The 14,976-nt window shown below is 49.5% G+C and overlaps 1 protein-coding gene across 2 annotated transcripts; it reads left to right on the top strand.

The window, feature by feature from the left end:
* The first annotated feature begins 7,925 nt into the window (after positions 1 to 7,925).
* Arhgdia (Rho GDP dissociation inhibitor alpha) lies at positions 7,926 to 11,634 on the top strand. 2 transcript variants are annotated; one of them, XM_028853604.1, is made up of 6 exons: positions 7,926 to 8,026; positions 9,189 to 9,400; positions 9,693 to 9,776; positions 9,989 to 10,065; positions 10,153 to 10,216; positions 10,302 to 11,634. In XM_028853604.1, exons 2-6 carry the CDS (start codon positions 9,211 to 9,213, stop codon positions 10,499 to 10,501), a joined length of 615 nt encoding a protein of 204 aa, XP_028709437.1. In that variant the 5' UTR covers positions 7,926 to 8,026; positions 9,189 to 9,210; the 3' UTR covers positions 10,502 to 11,634. The 2 variants fall into 2 exon arrangements, with proteins under 2 accessions (XP_028709437.1, XP_028709438.1); XM_028853605.1 differs by lacking the exon at positions 7,926 to 8,026 and adding an exon at positions 8,307 to 8,574.
* Positions 11,635 to 14,976: the final 3,342 nt, after the last annotated feature.

The raw sequence follows: 14,976 nt of genomic DNA, 5'->3' as shown, positions 1-14,976 counted from the left end.
GAAAGGCGCAAAGCTACACAGAGAAACCCTGTCTCGAAAAACCAAAAAAAAAAGATGTATTTATTATGTATACAGTGTTCAGTGTTCTGCCTGTATGTTTGCCTGCAGGCCTGCAGAAGGCACCAGATCTCATTATGGATGGTTGTTGGTGGCTGGGAATTGAACTCAAGACCTCTGGAAGAGCAGCCAGTGCCACTGAGCCATCTCTCTGGCCCAGTGCTTGGCTTTTTACATGAATGCTAGGAATTTGAACTCAAGATTTGTTTTTATTGCATGTGTAGATTTTGCCCGCATATATTAATGCCCATGCAGTGCCCATGGAGGCCAGAAGAGAACATTGGATCCCCTATACCAGGATTTACAGATGGTTGTGAGCTGCCATGTGGGTGCTGAGAACTGGTCCTCTGGAAGAGCACTTGCTGAGCCAGTTTCCCAGTTCCATCATTAAGGATTTTAATGTAAATAAATAAATATATAAAGCTTTTAATAATTAATAAATATATAAAGCTAGGAGATAAATCTTACGTTTTAGAGGGGGTTTTAAGCCAGGCAGTGGTGGCGTACACCTTTAATCCCAGCACTCAGGAGGCAGAGCCAAGCAGATCTCTTTCAAGGCCAGCCTGGTCTACAGAGCGAGATCCAGGACAGGCACCAAAACTACACAGAGAAACCCTGTCTTGAGAAACCAAACAAACAAAAAATGAGGGGGTTTTAAGACAAGGCTTCTCTGTGTAGCTCTGGCTATCCTGGAAGCTACTCTGTAGAGCAGGCTGGCCTCAAATTCACAGATCACATTGACTGTCTGTAGTTTTAAAAAAAAAAAAAATTTTTTTTTTTGTTTTTTTTTTTTTAAACTGTTAATAGGGTTGCCAAAGTATAGAGCTTATTTAGAAACTTTTTTTTTTCTTCTTCGAGACAGAGTTTCTCTGTGTAGCTTTGGCCTTTTCCTGGAACTCACTTGGTAGCCCAGGCTGGCCTCGAACTCACAGAGATCCGCCTGGCTCTGCCTCCCGAGTGCTGGGATTAAAGGCGTGCGCCACCACTGCCCGGCTAGAAACTCTTGGTCCTTATTTTGTTTTCTGAATAAATATACCCTGATAATACCGTGAAACATTTCTTATTCCTTTGGTCCAGATATCTTTGTAGATCCTGGCATCAAAACGCACATCTAAATTCCCATCTTCACTCAGATATCCGGATTTCTTTGTGCACTAAGGGATGTGTTTCTTGACGCCCACTTCCTGGATGCACTTGTGAAATGCCAATGATACATTCTCAGGTCACCACTCTATTATGGCAGAAAATCCCTTCTCACTACCCATCTCTGAGGGAGCCATTCTGCCAGCCCCAGTTGGAAACATTTATTTTTTACTTCCATGGTAAACTTTATTTTGATGAATGTTTCTGAGACATATCTCAGGGTGGCCTCAAGTTTTTTGTGTAGCTGAAGATGACTTTGAACTCCTGATCCTCCTGTTCTCATTTCCCAAGTGCTAGACTAGCAGGCATGTGCAACTGTACTTGACTGCCCATGTGTATTTTTATTTGTATCGTGAAATGTTTGGTAGTATAACAGGATAGCATGTAGCCTAGCATGCATGAGACCTTGGTTTCTATCCCATACACACACACACACACACACACACACACACACACACACACGAGTTAATATTAGGAGCAGGAGAGATGTTTCTAGAGTGAAAAGTGTATACTGGAGGAAGGTATGGTGATACACACCTTTAAACAAAAAAAGTGCATCCTGGAGTTGTGTTTCAAGCACTGGTCCACATCAGGGGGCTCAACAAACTTCCTTTAACTCTAGCTCCAGATGGTCTAGTACCCTTCTGGCCTCCAGAGATACTGTGCACATACATACCACATGTAGACATACACATAATTTAAAAACAAATTAACAGGCCAGGCATGGTGGCACATGCCTTTAATTCCAGGATTTGGGAGGTAGAGGCAGGCGGCTCTCTGTGAGTTCAAGGCCAGCCGGGTCTACAGAACAAGTTCCAGGACAGACTCCAAAGCTACACAGAGAAATCCTGTCTTGAAAAACATTACTAGGGCTGGAGAGATGGCTCAGAGGTTAAGAGCATTGACTGTTCTTCCAGAGGTCCTGAGTTCAATTCCCAGCACCCATGTGGTGGCCAAAACCATCTGTAATGAGATCTGGTACCCTTTTCTGTGTACATAATAAATAAATAAATCTTTAAAAAAAAAAAAAAAAAGAAAGAAAAACAAAGACTAACAAAAACAAAACAAAAAGAAAAATTTAGCTAATTAGCTACTCAGGCGATTGAAGCAGGAAGAGTGAAAGTTTAAGGTCTCATGGTGAGATCTATCTCAAAACAACAACAACAACAACAAAGTTCAAGACCTGTCTGGGCTACAAAAGTGAGTTCAAAGCCAGCCCAGACTATGTAGTGAGTCCCTGTTTCCAAGGATTAAAAAAACAGGTTTGGGGACTGTTATAGCAAGTTCTTCTAAAATAAAACATTCCGGCTGGCCAGGCGGTGGTGGCGCACGTCTTCAATCCCAGCACTCGGGAGGCAGAGCCAGGCGCATCTCTGTGAGTTCGAGGTCAGCCTGGGTTACAGCTGAGTTCCAGGAAAGGCACAAAGCTACACAGAGAAACCCTGTCTGAAAAACCAAACCAAAAAAAAAACACATTCCAGGACTGAAGAGACAGCTTAATGGTTAAGAGTATTAGCTGCTCTTCCGGAGGACCCAGGTTCCATTTCCAGCCCCCACATGGCAGCTCACAACTGTCTGTAACTCCTGTTCCCGAGGATTTGGCACCCTCTCACAGACATACACAAAGGGAAAACATCAATGCACATAAAAATAAATCTTAAAAAAAAATTCACTCCATCCTTCAGGACAGCTCATTAAAACTCAGGAAGTAAACAACTAGGTAGCTTCAAGAAGTCCCTAAATCTAACCAGATTCACTACCACCACCCCCAAGCTTATATAAGTAGTAAGGACTGCTTAGGGACAGTCAGAACAAGCCAAACTGCCTGCAAGAGGCAGAGACCAGTTGAACTGTCTGGAAGAGACAGTCTTCAACTTGTTGAGCTGCCTGAGTCATGAAGTGAACTCCAGGTTTCCAGCTTTTGTGAACCATCACGCTGGAGTGGTGTGGGCTTTTGGTGACTGAGTCATTTCTGCTCCTGTAATACCTTAACCCATCCTCCTGTAAGTAACCCCAATAAACCTCAATGCTTCACCAAGTTGGACTTCGGGGTTTTTAATTTGGCCTGTCATTGGTGTTTGTGTTAACTGGTTGGTTGGTTGATTTTTTGAGATACAGGGTTTCTCTGTGTAGTCCTGGCTGTCCTGGAATTCCCTCTGTAGACCAGGCTAGCCTTGAACTCAAGAGAACTGCCTCCCTGAGTTCTGGGATTAAAGGCATGCACCACCACCTCCTGGCTCTGGTGTTAGTTAGATGTGGTATGAGAGAATGGCCCCTTTAAGCTCATTCATTTGAATGCACAGTCATCAGGTAGGTAGTACCACTACTTGAGAAGGATTAGGAGGTGTGGCCTTGTTGGAGGAAGTGTGTCACTAGGGGTGGGCTTTGAGGTTTCAAAAGTCCAAGCCATGCCCAGTGTCACTCTTTCTGCTGCCTGTGGATCCGGATGTAGAACTCTTAACTGCTTCTCCAGCATCGTGTCTGCCAGTGTGCCACCATCCTCTCTGCCATAATGTAATGGACTAAACCTCTAAACCTCTGTACTGTACGCCAGCTCCAATTAAATGCTTCCTTTTATAAGAGTTGCCATGGTTATAGTGTCTCTTCACAGCAACAGAGCAATGACTAAGATAGTAGACATGAGTGTCTTCTCAGGAATTATGTCACACAGTGGGGACAGAAGACATACCTCAGCTGTAAAGGGACTGCTATTCAAGCACAAGGTCCTGAGTTAAGGATCCAGAATATAAAGTGGAAAAACAAAAACCAGGTGCAGTGGTATGCACTTGTAATTCTAGTACTGGGGAGGCTCCTAGAGCTTCCTGGCCCGCCAGAGCTTCCTGGCCTGCCAGCTAGCCAACTGTTGAGTTCCTGGCCAAGTGAAAAAACCTGCCTCAAAAAAAAAAAAAAAACCCAAGATGGACAGACAGCTCTATCAGAGTAACATCAGTCTAGGCTTGCTGGTGAATGTCTTTAAACACTTGGGATATAGAAACAGATCAACCTGATCTATTTAGAAAGTTCCAGACCAGCCAGGGCTACATAGTGAGCAGCTATCTAAGAAACAAGAAGCCCACAAAACTGAAAAGTTGACCTCGTGACTCCAATTGTGTGCACACACAAACACCAACACACAACAAAGACCCACTTACACTCTAAATAAATAAAATTGGGTGATTCTGGAAGATTACTTCATAAGAGCACTTGCTCTGGACAAAGCACAAAACCTTACCTGGTGAATCCCAGAACCCTCATAAAAAGCTGGGTATCAGCCTGGTGCGGTAGCACACACCTTTAGTCCAAGCACTCAGGAAGCAGAGGCATGCAGATCTCTGAGGCTGGCCTACATAGTGAGTTGCAGGCTAGCCAGGGCTCCACAGTGAAATCCTGCCTCAAAAAACAACAACAAGAAGCAAGCAAAAACACAAGAAAATGCTGGATATGGCTCTGGGTGCCAGTAACCCAGGAAACTGGATAGGAAAGCAGAGATAGGCAGATCCTGAGAACTTGCCAGCCAACTCAATATGGCAAGCTTCCAGTTTAGTGAGAGACCCTGTCTCAAGACAATAAAGGAGACAACAGTAGAGAGATACACTTGATGTCCTGCTCTGGGCTCTGCATGCACACACAAAGACACATGCATTTGCACATTCATGTGCATGCATTACACATACAAAATTAAAAATAAGGTTGGAGATGTAGCACAGTGCTAGACAGCTTGCCTGAAGTGTGAAACCCTGGTTTCAATCCCTAGTTCCAAAAATAAAATTTAAAAAAAGGAAAGTCTGGGCTGGGCTCTGGTGATACACACCTTTGATTCCAGCACTCAGGAGGCAGAGCCAGGCAGATCTCTGTGAGTTCGAGGCCAGCCTGGTCTACAGAGAGCGTTCCAGGACAGCCAGCTGTTACATGGAAAAATCCTCAAAAAGAAAAAGAAGAAAAGAAAGAAGGAAAGAAAATGCTGAAGTTCGTACTTTTTGAAGATTTATGTATGTGTGTGTTGGGGGGATGGAGGGTGTATGAGTTTTTCTTATACCACATACATGAAGGTGCCCTTGGAGGGCAGAGTCTTTGGAACTGGAGTTTCAAGTGGTTGTAAGCTGCCTGATATGCATACTGCGAGCAACCAAGCTATCTCTCCAGACCCTTATTATTTTGTAAATGTGTATGTGTGTACATACCTAACTAACTAACTATCTATCTATTTATCTATCTATATATCTATATCTATATCTATATCTATATCTATATCTATGTCTTAGTTGCTTTGTTGTTGTTATTGTTTGGCTTTTCAACACAGGGTTTCTCTATGAAGTGCTGGCTGTCCGGGAACTCACTCTGTAGACCAGGCTGACTTCAAACTCACAGAGATCCACCTGCCTCTGCCTCAGCTTCCCGAGTGTTGGGATTAAAACTCATGTGCCATCACTGCCCGGCAAGACAGCTTCTTTGTATACCCTTAGTTGTTCTGGAACTAGCTCTGTAGACCAGGCTGGCTTCAAACTCATAGAAATCCGCCTGCCTTCTGAGTGCTGGAATTAAAGGCGTATGCCACCACCATCCTCCATCAGTATTTTTAAGCATCAAACCTTACAAATTATGATGCAAACTAAAAGAATTCACAATATAATCAGGGAAAATACTGACTGAGTTTTTAAAGATTTTTGTTGTTAATTTTTTTTCCCCAAATGTCAATCACCATAGTAGGAAAAACTTGGAGGCAGGGTTAGGCTGGAGATGATAGCTCAGCATTTTAGAGCACTGGGTACTTTTCAGAGAGGTCTCAGGTCCAATTCTAGCACTCACAACTAGTGTAACTCCAATTGCAGAGCTTCCAACGCCCTCTTCTGACCTCTGTGGGTACTGCATACACATGGTGAAAGACATACATTCTGGCAAAGCATTTATATGTTGTATGATATCTTGTTTGTATTCTGACAAATAAAGCTTGCCTTTAGATCAGAGGGCAGAGCTAGCCACTAGTTAACCATAGAGGCCAGGCTGTAGTGGCACACATTTCTAATCCCAGCACTTGGGAGGTGGAGACAAGAATATAAGGAGGGTGGAATCAGGAAGTCAGCTCCCCATTCAGTCTGAGATTTCATAGAGGTAAGAACCTTCTAGTGGATGGTTGCTCTGCTTCTCTGATCTTTCAGCTTTCACTCTCAATATCTGACTCCGGGTTTTTAAAAACCAAATAGATTTGCGCTTCATTTATGTACATAAAATAAAAATAAATCTAAAAAATAAAAAAGCCAAGCAATGGTGGTGCACACCTTTAATCCCAGCACTCGGAGCAGAGCCAGCAGTCTCTGATTCGAGCCAGACTGGTCTACAGAGGGAGATCCAGGACAGGCACCAAAACTACATGGATAAATTCTGTCTCGAAAAAACAAAAAAGAAAAGAAAAGAACCCGTGTAGTGCACTCACTTCATCCAGCACTTGGAACAAGTAAGCAATTCTTGATTTGAGCAGCCTGGTCTATACAGCAGTTCTTAGACAACTAAAGTAACAGATAAACCTTCTTGAAAAACCAAAAAAAGCCAAAAAAAAAAAAAAAAAGCCAATGCGCAGCAATAGATCAAGCAGCTGATTAGTGAGATCCAGGAAAGGAACAAAAAGAAGCCTGTTTGGAAGATTTGCACTTGGAGCCAAGTGTTTTAAACTAGGGAGCTGTAAGTGAGTCACAGTTCAATCAACTAGGCCCACCCTGCAGGACCATGAGCCTCCTGAAAAGCTAGCTTGGCACACTTCTGGGCGTGTGTGTGTGTGTGTGTGTGTGTGTGTGTGTGTGTGTGTGTATGTGTGTGTAAGGCAAGCCAAATCTCAGAATAAGAGTGGGAATAATCAAGTGTTGATGGAGTTTGGTTTTGAAATAAGTTTTCCATAGAAGAGCAGGGATAGGGTATTGCAGATCCATCTTCCTTAGAGACAAAAATACTACTCGAAATAGTCGTTTGAAAGCACAGTAGTTGGTTTGCTTCAAAGTTGCGATGTGTGGCCAGAGGATATAAGGGCTTGGATGAAATAACTCGGCCATAATTGTTGAAGACAGATACAGGGACCACTGGATTCCTAATGTACTTTTAAACTTGATGACCGGGGCCAGCAGCTGTCTTCTGGATGCCACAGGGCAGGTATGCCCAACAGAGGACCAAGTGATGGTTTTTGTTGGATTACAGAAATTCCGTAGATCCCCTTAAGTTCCTGCCTCCTCTCAGTGTGAGGCTACCCTTGGGAAAGGCCACTACGGAGCGCTCTTACGGAGTAGCAGGAACTGAATCCTCGGGAGGAACGAGCTGCTGGCTCAATCACACAACGGGAAGCCCCCGGCCAGGCCCTCCCTCCAGTAAGGGCGTCCTGTCCTTAAAACTGGAATGCATGGGGATTCGGGAGGACACACGGCCTCCAGAGCGAAGCGCCGGCGGCGCAGTTACGCGGTGGCGCCGCATCGGAGGACCCTGGTTCTGCAGATTCTAGGGACAATGGGACAAGGCCCAGGCGCAGCAATCACGGAACCCTGGGAGCCACGAGGTGGCCGCGCGCCGCTGCTCTGGAAGAAAAGGCCCTCGCCACACAAACACAAGCGCTAGACGTTCGATGTCCGGCGCGAGCCCGCCGGCCCACGAGGGACGCGCCCACGAGGCCCGCCGCAAAATGGCGCCGGCGCCGACCGGCGCCCCCTGCCGGCGCATGCGCACGGCGACCCCGCCCGCGAGAGCGGAAGTCTTGTGACCCCGGAAGTGACCGTCCGAGCGGCGGGCGGCGGACGACGTTCGTCATTTGGTGCGGGAGGGAGCGCGAAGAGCGGCGGTCGAGCCTCCGGTGAGTGGGCGCGTTGCATGGCGCGGCGCGGCGCGCGAGCGGGGGGAGTGGGTTGGCTTTGTGCCGCGACCCCGGCAGCTGCGGAGCTCGCGGGCGGGGCGCGGTCACGACGGCGGGCGGGGCGGGCCGGGGGCGCCTCGGAGCTGCTGCCCGAAGGGCCGCCGCTGCTCAGGCCTGGGCGCCAGGTGCCAGCGGGACCCAATCCCGGGCCGCGCGGGCGGGGTCCTGCGTGGGGCCTCGTCCGGAGCTCCCGCCGCGCGGCCCCGCCCCGCCCAGATTGCGGGCCCTGCGGAAGTGCGGGCCGCGCCCTGGATGCTGTCGCCCGCGGCCACGCTTGGCCGCGTCGGGCGGGGTCGCCTGGAGCCTCCCGGTTTGGACCGGATCGCCGCTTTATCTGTTTCTTTGGCGGACACCCCTCAGAGGGACGACGGCGTGGGGCCTTGTGTCAGGGCTGATCCCTGCGCATCGCCTGCAGGGATCCGAGTGGGTTTCTGGGAGACATTTGGGGATCTGCGGAACTGAAAGGGACCCGAGGCGCTTCCGTCCTGGTTGGTTCTGCACCGCCGCTGACGCGTTAGAGTCAGGGCCCAGAAAGAGGTTCCTGAAATTATTTGCAAGCGATGCACCAGCTCCCAAGTTGCATTTGCAGACCCTCACAATCGAGGACAGGCTTGCATATTTAGGATCTCCTTTAGGCTTTTAAGCGGTCGCCTCATAGTTGAGCTTAGGACAGTATTCCATTGGCAGGAACGAACAGACCCTTGTCCTGCACGTGGCTAAGACATAGAGCATCCCGTTATAAGAGAACCTACCTCCATGACCCAGTAAGAGTGTCTTGGGATTAGCACCTGGGCAGTTAGGGGCAGGAGGAGCAGGACCCAAGGGATTTAGCGATGCGTCTGCCTGTTCTGTTCGGTCTGGAGGCTACTTATTCTGTATCGGGAGGAAGGGTGTTTTCTTCTCTGAGGAACAGGCTTCGATCCCCATTTTGTTGCTTCTGATGTACTCGGGGTGTAGCCTCTGAGTTAGCTGGGCAGTGGCAGCAACTTCTTTGCTCCAAGTTCTCCGCATGGCTGCCTCCATCATTCTCTGCAGGTGTCAGGGTCTCTCTAGGTTGGAATGCCTCCAGGCTGTCACAGTCCTGCTCACTCCCCATCCACAGGTGTCCCAGGCTAGAGGTGAGCATGGCAGAACAGGAACCCACTGCTGAGCAGCTTGCCCAGATAGCGGCTGAGAATGAGGAAGATGAGCACTCAGTCAACTACAAGCCCCCAGCCCAGAAGAGCATCCAGGAGATCCAGGAACTGGACAAGGATGATGAGAGCCTTCGAAAGTATAAGGAAGCCCTGCTGGGCCGAGTGGCTGTCTCTGCAGGTAAGTGGGTAGGAGTAAGGATGTCACCTGACCCTGTCACCACTCCCTTTCTAGTCTGCCTCCCTCCTTCCGGGGAGTTGGAAAAAAAACTAAGGAATGGGGATCTGACCTTTTTGCTTTTTTATTGGTGTTTTGCCTGCATGTGTGAGGGTGTCAGATCTTGGAGTTACAGACAATTATATGCTGCCATGTGGGTGCTGGGAACTGAACCCAGGTCCTCTGGAAGAGCAGTCAGTGCTCTTAACTTCTGAGCCATCTCTCCAGCCCCTGACTCTTGACTCTCACTCTCCAGACCCCAATGTCCCCAACGTCATTGTGACCCGCCTGACCTTGGTGTGCAGCACCGCCCCGGGCCCTCTGGAACTGGACCTGACAGGTGAGTGGGTATTGGAGCTCCTGGGTGGGGCCAGCTGGCATCCAGCCACTGCCCCTAAAAATAATTTTCTACATGGGTGCCCTCTGGTGGGGCAGAGGGGAAGTGCAGCTAGGTGCTCTCAAACTCTGCTTTGTGTCAAGGAAGGGCCTGCTGATTGTAGGGGCAGCGTGGAAAGCCTCCAAGCAATCAACTGAGCCTTCTCCCCAATACAGGTGATCTGGAGAGCTTCAAGAAACAGTCATTTGTGTTGAAGGAAGGTGTGGAATACCGGATAAAAATCTCTTTCCGGGTAAGATGGAGGCCTTGAGAGTCCTGGCAAAGAGGGGCAGAGGAGCAGGACTGGGGAGTCAGCTGACCTCGTTCTGTGTCTCCACAGGTGAACAGAGAGATCGTCTCAGGCATGAAGTACATCCAGCACACATACAGGAAAGGGGTCAAAAGTAAGTGGGTGGACCTATAGAGTGGAGAGTCTGTGCGTTTAGGGGGGTTTGCATCCCCAGTAACCATGCCTCTCCTGTCCCACAGTTGACAAGACTGACTACATGGTCGGGAGCTATGGGCCCCGGGCTGAGGAGTATGAGTTCCTGACACCCATGGAGGAGGCCCCCAAAGGCATGCTTGCTCGGGGCAGTTACAACATCAAGTCCCGCTTCACAGATGATGACAAGACTGACCACCTGTCCTGGGAGTGGAATCTCACCATCAAAAAGGAATGGAAGGACTGAGCTCCAGCTGGGAGGTGGGCAGGGCGACGGACAGACAGAAGGACCGACATGCCCCACCCTAGACCCCTACCCACCCCAAACCAAAGTGCTGACAGGACCCCCCCTCACCATTCCTCCCTGGTCCACTCAGGCGGGCAGCTCTTCTGTCTGCCCTCCTCCACCTCCTGCCTGCAGGCCCCCGTGGTCTCCAGTGTCACGTTGCTGCTTCTGCCTGTACAGTGGGGGAGGGGTTCCAGCCTAGGCCTCCAATCTGCTGTGTACCTCCAGGTTCCCTCTGTCTTCCCTTCCTCAGGCCCTGGCTTCTAGAATGGAATGGAACACTGTCTGGGTTGCCCAGCCAACTCTGTCTCTGCCCCAGCTGAGCTAGGTTCCTCAGCATGAGCAAGGGCTGTCTGTCTGTCCTCCACCCCACCACTCCCTGGCCAGGTCATCCGTCACTGTCAGTCACTGTCTAACCATGATGCCTTAACATGTGGAGCGTGTGCTGGGGGCCGTCGCTAACTCTTAACTCCCCGTCTGCATGAGCATGTGGTCTCCCCGTCCTTGCCTTGTCTGCCATCCCCATCCTGGTGACCCACCCCGAGAGGCCTGGGGTGTGCTGCCGTAGCTTCCTGCAGGCCTGGCCAGCTCGTCCCCTCTCCCAGTGGCCAGGGCTGAGGGTGGCTCCAGTAGCGAGGGGAGGGTCAGTTGCCAAAACTCAATGCCTCCAGCCCCATCGAGGAGGCAGGATAGGGTGCCTCATTCCTCTGCCTTCTCTGTCCTCTAGGCAGCACTCAAAGCCCCTGTCCCCACAGAGAGCCCCCGAGGGACAAAGCCAGCCGAGCCTTACTTGTCTCACCTGGGCCCTATGGCCTGAACCTCGTGCCTGGCCTGTCAGTATTTATTGCCTCCATTTGGGCCAGCTGGCCTGATGCCTCTGCCCTGGCTCTTGGTGCCACCATCCCTGGGCAGGCCCTCTCCGGACCCAGCCAGGACAGACGTGGGACCAAGTGCACACAGTTGGGAGCTGTCTCCTGTGCCTCCCTCCCCATCCCCGTTCCCTGTGTGGTTTCTGCCAGGCCTAGGCCTCAACAGGCAGAGGAGCCTGTCCCTGCTTCTCTTCTGACTGGGAAATAAACACCCCTGAAGGAGTCTGGGGTGGTGTGGTCTATGCTACTTGTGGGGTTTGGAGGGAATGGCAAGACTCGAGTGGAGGGTGGAGGTCCCTCAGGTGGATATGGCTGAGGTTGTCTGCTGCTAACAGCCTTGTTGTGTCTTTGCTACTGGCTTCCTGTGGAGAAGTGAATATAAAACAAACCCCAGATCCATGGGTGACACGACTCATAAACCTAGACCCTGGCTGGCAGTTGGGATTGGAGTTAAGGTCACTGTCGGCCCTAGTGTAGAGCCAGATTGCTTGGATAAGCATACCCTAGCGGGAGCTTGCCCTCAATATTGGAGCCTTGCATGCCACCCCTGGGTACATCATTTGGGTTATCTCACAGGAGATGTCTATGGAATAGGAACTCTGCTGAAAGATCTAGAACCTTGAGAGACTGATGTGGGTCTGCACAACTTCTGTGTGAGGGGTTCCCTGCTGGCTGGATCAGCAAGTCACCGCCATGGAAGCATCGCCCCGTATCTCCAGTAGAGGGCTCTCTAGAGCACCTACAAGGCTACATACAGGACAGGACCATTGCACTACATGGAAGCCTAAAGCCACTGGTCCTAGCCAGTGCTACACTAGCTCCTACATAGTCCTCAAGTGACCCGAGAGGCAGGATTACCTGTCTGCCTCTGAGCACATTGAAAGACATCTAGTAACCTCAAACCCCTCCCTGCCCTTATGGGGATGTGTATACGGTGACCAACATCAAGAAGGAGTCACTCCAGAACCTTCCATTTTTGGCCTGATTAAGTTCTTCAGTAAAGTGGTTGTACTGTTCATGCAGCTAGTAGTGGTCAGCTGCTTCCCTGCAGCCCTCCCAGTCTTGCCTTTGGGGTCCACCAATGTTGACCAGTGGGGTGAAACTTTTACTGGAGCTGGTCAGGCAATGCCTTTTTATCTTGCCACTGACAGCTGATCACAAGTCGGGTCATGTCAACCATCTTTACCAGGTCCGTGGAAGCCCACAGAATACCAGAGCTAGGCTTCTGCCGGACACTGACCTGGTAATAGCAGCCCCTTGCAGTAGGCAGTCAAATTGTTGACCCAAGCCTCTCCCAAAAATGTTCCTGGCACCAGCAGTCAGGCGGGCCTGAGCAGGGTGAGGCCCTTTCCCCAAGCTTTGCAGCCTTACAAATACAGGACCAGCCAGTCAACTCTCCTAGATCACCCTTCAAATTTTTATTCTGTCAGCAATTCTGTTTATCAAACATGGCCTTCTGAAGCTGGAATTGGACTAAGAAACAATCTTACAGCTCCAGGTCTGTCCTGGCCTGGTAGGTATGTGAACTCAGACCCTGAGTGCCAAGTGTGCAAGCACACTGCCAACAGCGAGGACTTTGCTCCGACTCCTCCCTGTGCAGGTTAACTTACGAAGGTCTAATAAAGTGCAGGACGTGTTCCTTAGGTCCCAAGTCTAACTATATCTTCCCTATCTCACCCCAACCTGTTCCTGTGGTGTGTTCCAAGCCTGACCTCTTTCCCCCACCAACTTCTCTCTATCCATGACTCCCAGGAATCCCCCGGTTTCTAGCTTCTCAGCCACCTCCGGACAGGCCACCTTCCCTGAGGAAAGTGATGGGTTGTAGGTAGTCAGTTGATGAGCAGTAATTATCAGCCAGTTTGATTTACAGGAACCTTCCCCATGCCCAGCACCATCCTGTACCAACCAAAGCTACTATACTCACGGGGCTGTGTGCGCCCTGTCCTGCTTCCCACTTGTCCCCAGCACTCAGTTCACCCTCCAGCACAGATCTTGTGACCAGTAGCATCAATCTGCTGTTCATCCTGCCAGCTGAAGGGAGTTGCTTGGTTCTGAGAACTCCTAACAGTAATAACCAAAAATGATCAATAACTCAACCCTAGTTAATGAGTACTTTCTCTGAGTGAGATTCTTTCCTGAAGGTTATTTTGATACATTTCCAATGGCCAGAGAAATGTGTTACAGCCAGTGTGGGTCTTGCATGACCTGGACTCTAGGGTGTCCAAACTACCTCTTCCACAGTGGGAGCTGCTCTTTGAAGGTATAAGACAGGCTTGGGAGCACAATTAAGTTACCAGCTTAGCCCTCAAGGCCAAGATGTTCAGATGATCCAACTTGCATTCATAACATAATACCTGTATGTTATGAGACTACTCAACAAACCCAGAGGACCGGGAATTTCAGGCCTCCCTCTGGCTTCTCAAGAACTCAGAGCTGTGTCTGTGTTTGGGTCTGTGTAGAAGACCAATGCGGAAAGAGCAGACATTCATCAGTCTAAGACTCTGACCATACAGGAGACAACATGCTTCAGGGCTGGCCCCTCTTTTCACACAATGTCAGTAGCCCTACCCTGTTATTGTAGATAGGGCAGCTGCCTGCATTGAGAGTGTTACCCATACTGTGTCTGCCGCTGGCCGCCCAGAGGTGAGCTGAGATGCAGTCCTACCTACTTCGATCTGTCTTGTATGCATCTGGAACGATCTTCTCTACTTGGTCCATTTCTTTCTTATATTTTACCTCTGTGTCCTGGAGGCAAGTTGTCTTTAACATACTCACACCCTCCTACTCTGTTCCCACCCCTAGTATTTGCTACCAAAACCCTGAGACTTTTGAGGGTATTTACCAGGTGCAGTTGAACACACTTGTGACCCAGTGAGTCAGGAGGCAGAGGCAGTAGGGCTGCTGAGACTCAGGCCCTGGGTGGTCTACACAGTGAGTGTCAAGACAACAGGGCTGGCTCGGAGGGGGTAGAGGAGAGAGAGAATGAGAGCGAGACTTAAAACATAATTTATCCATCTGCTTCTCTCGTGCTGGGATTACAAGGAAACACTACCATACCAGCTGACTTTCTTCTTCTTGGCTCCAAATCATTGTAAAACAGGTCAAGGCAACCACAAAAACACTGGAGATGGTGCGGCAGCCCGGAAGCACCCTCCATCATACCAAAGAGCTGGAGTGTGCACAGGCACTTCAGTTAGGCAGAGGAAGGGACAAGCACCTAACCCAGCTGCTGCTGGACTGGGGAGGAGAGGGCGTCCTCAGAGTGGTCTTCAAGTGCACATCTGAGCCCTCCTAGGCCTGTAAAATCACCTTTTAGACACATGAAGGTTTCCCACTGGGCACAATCAGTATCTGACTCTCGATCTTCCTACACTGGATGTGGTTGAGGCACAGGAGACTTGGTTTTCAAGGTAAGAAAATCTAAGGGGGATTCCATGTAGGAAAGGTGACACATGCCCTCATTTACAGTGTCCAAAAGAAACTATCAAAATACAAAAGCCTATTTCAGTTTTCACCATTTCTGAGAGCAGTATATTAGTCAATGTAATAACTATAATAATAATGTAA

Source organism: Peromyscus leucopus, chromosome 8b (genome assembly GCF_004664715.2).
Source record: "Peromyscus leucopus breed LL Stock chromosome 8b, UCI_PerLeu_2.1, whole genome shotgun sequence".
Classification (NCBI taxonomy): domain Eukaryota; kingdom Metazoa; phylum Chordata; class Mammalia; order Rodentia; family Cricetidae; genus Peromyscus; species Peromyscus leucopus.
The sequence above is the reverse complement of the archived record's forward strand: the minus strand, read 5'-3'. Positions and strand labels throughout refer to the sequence as shown.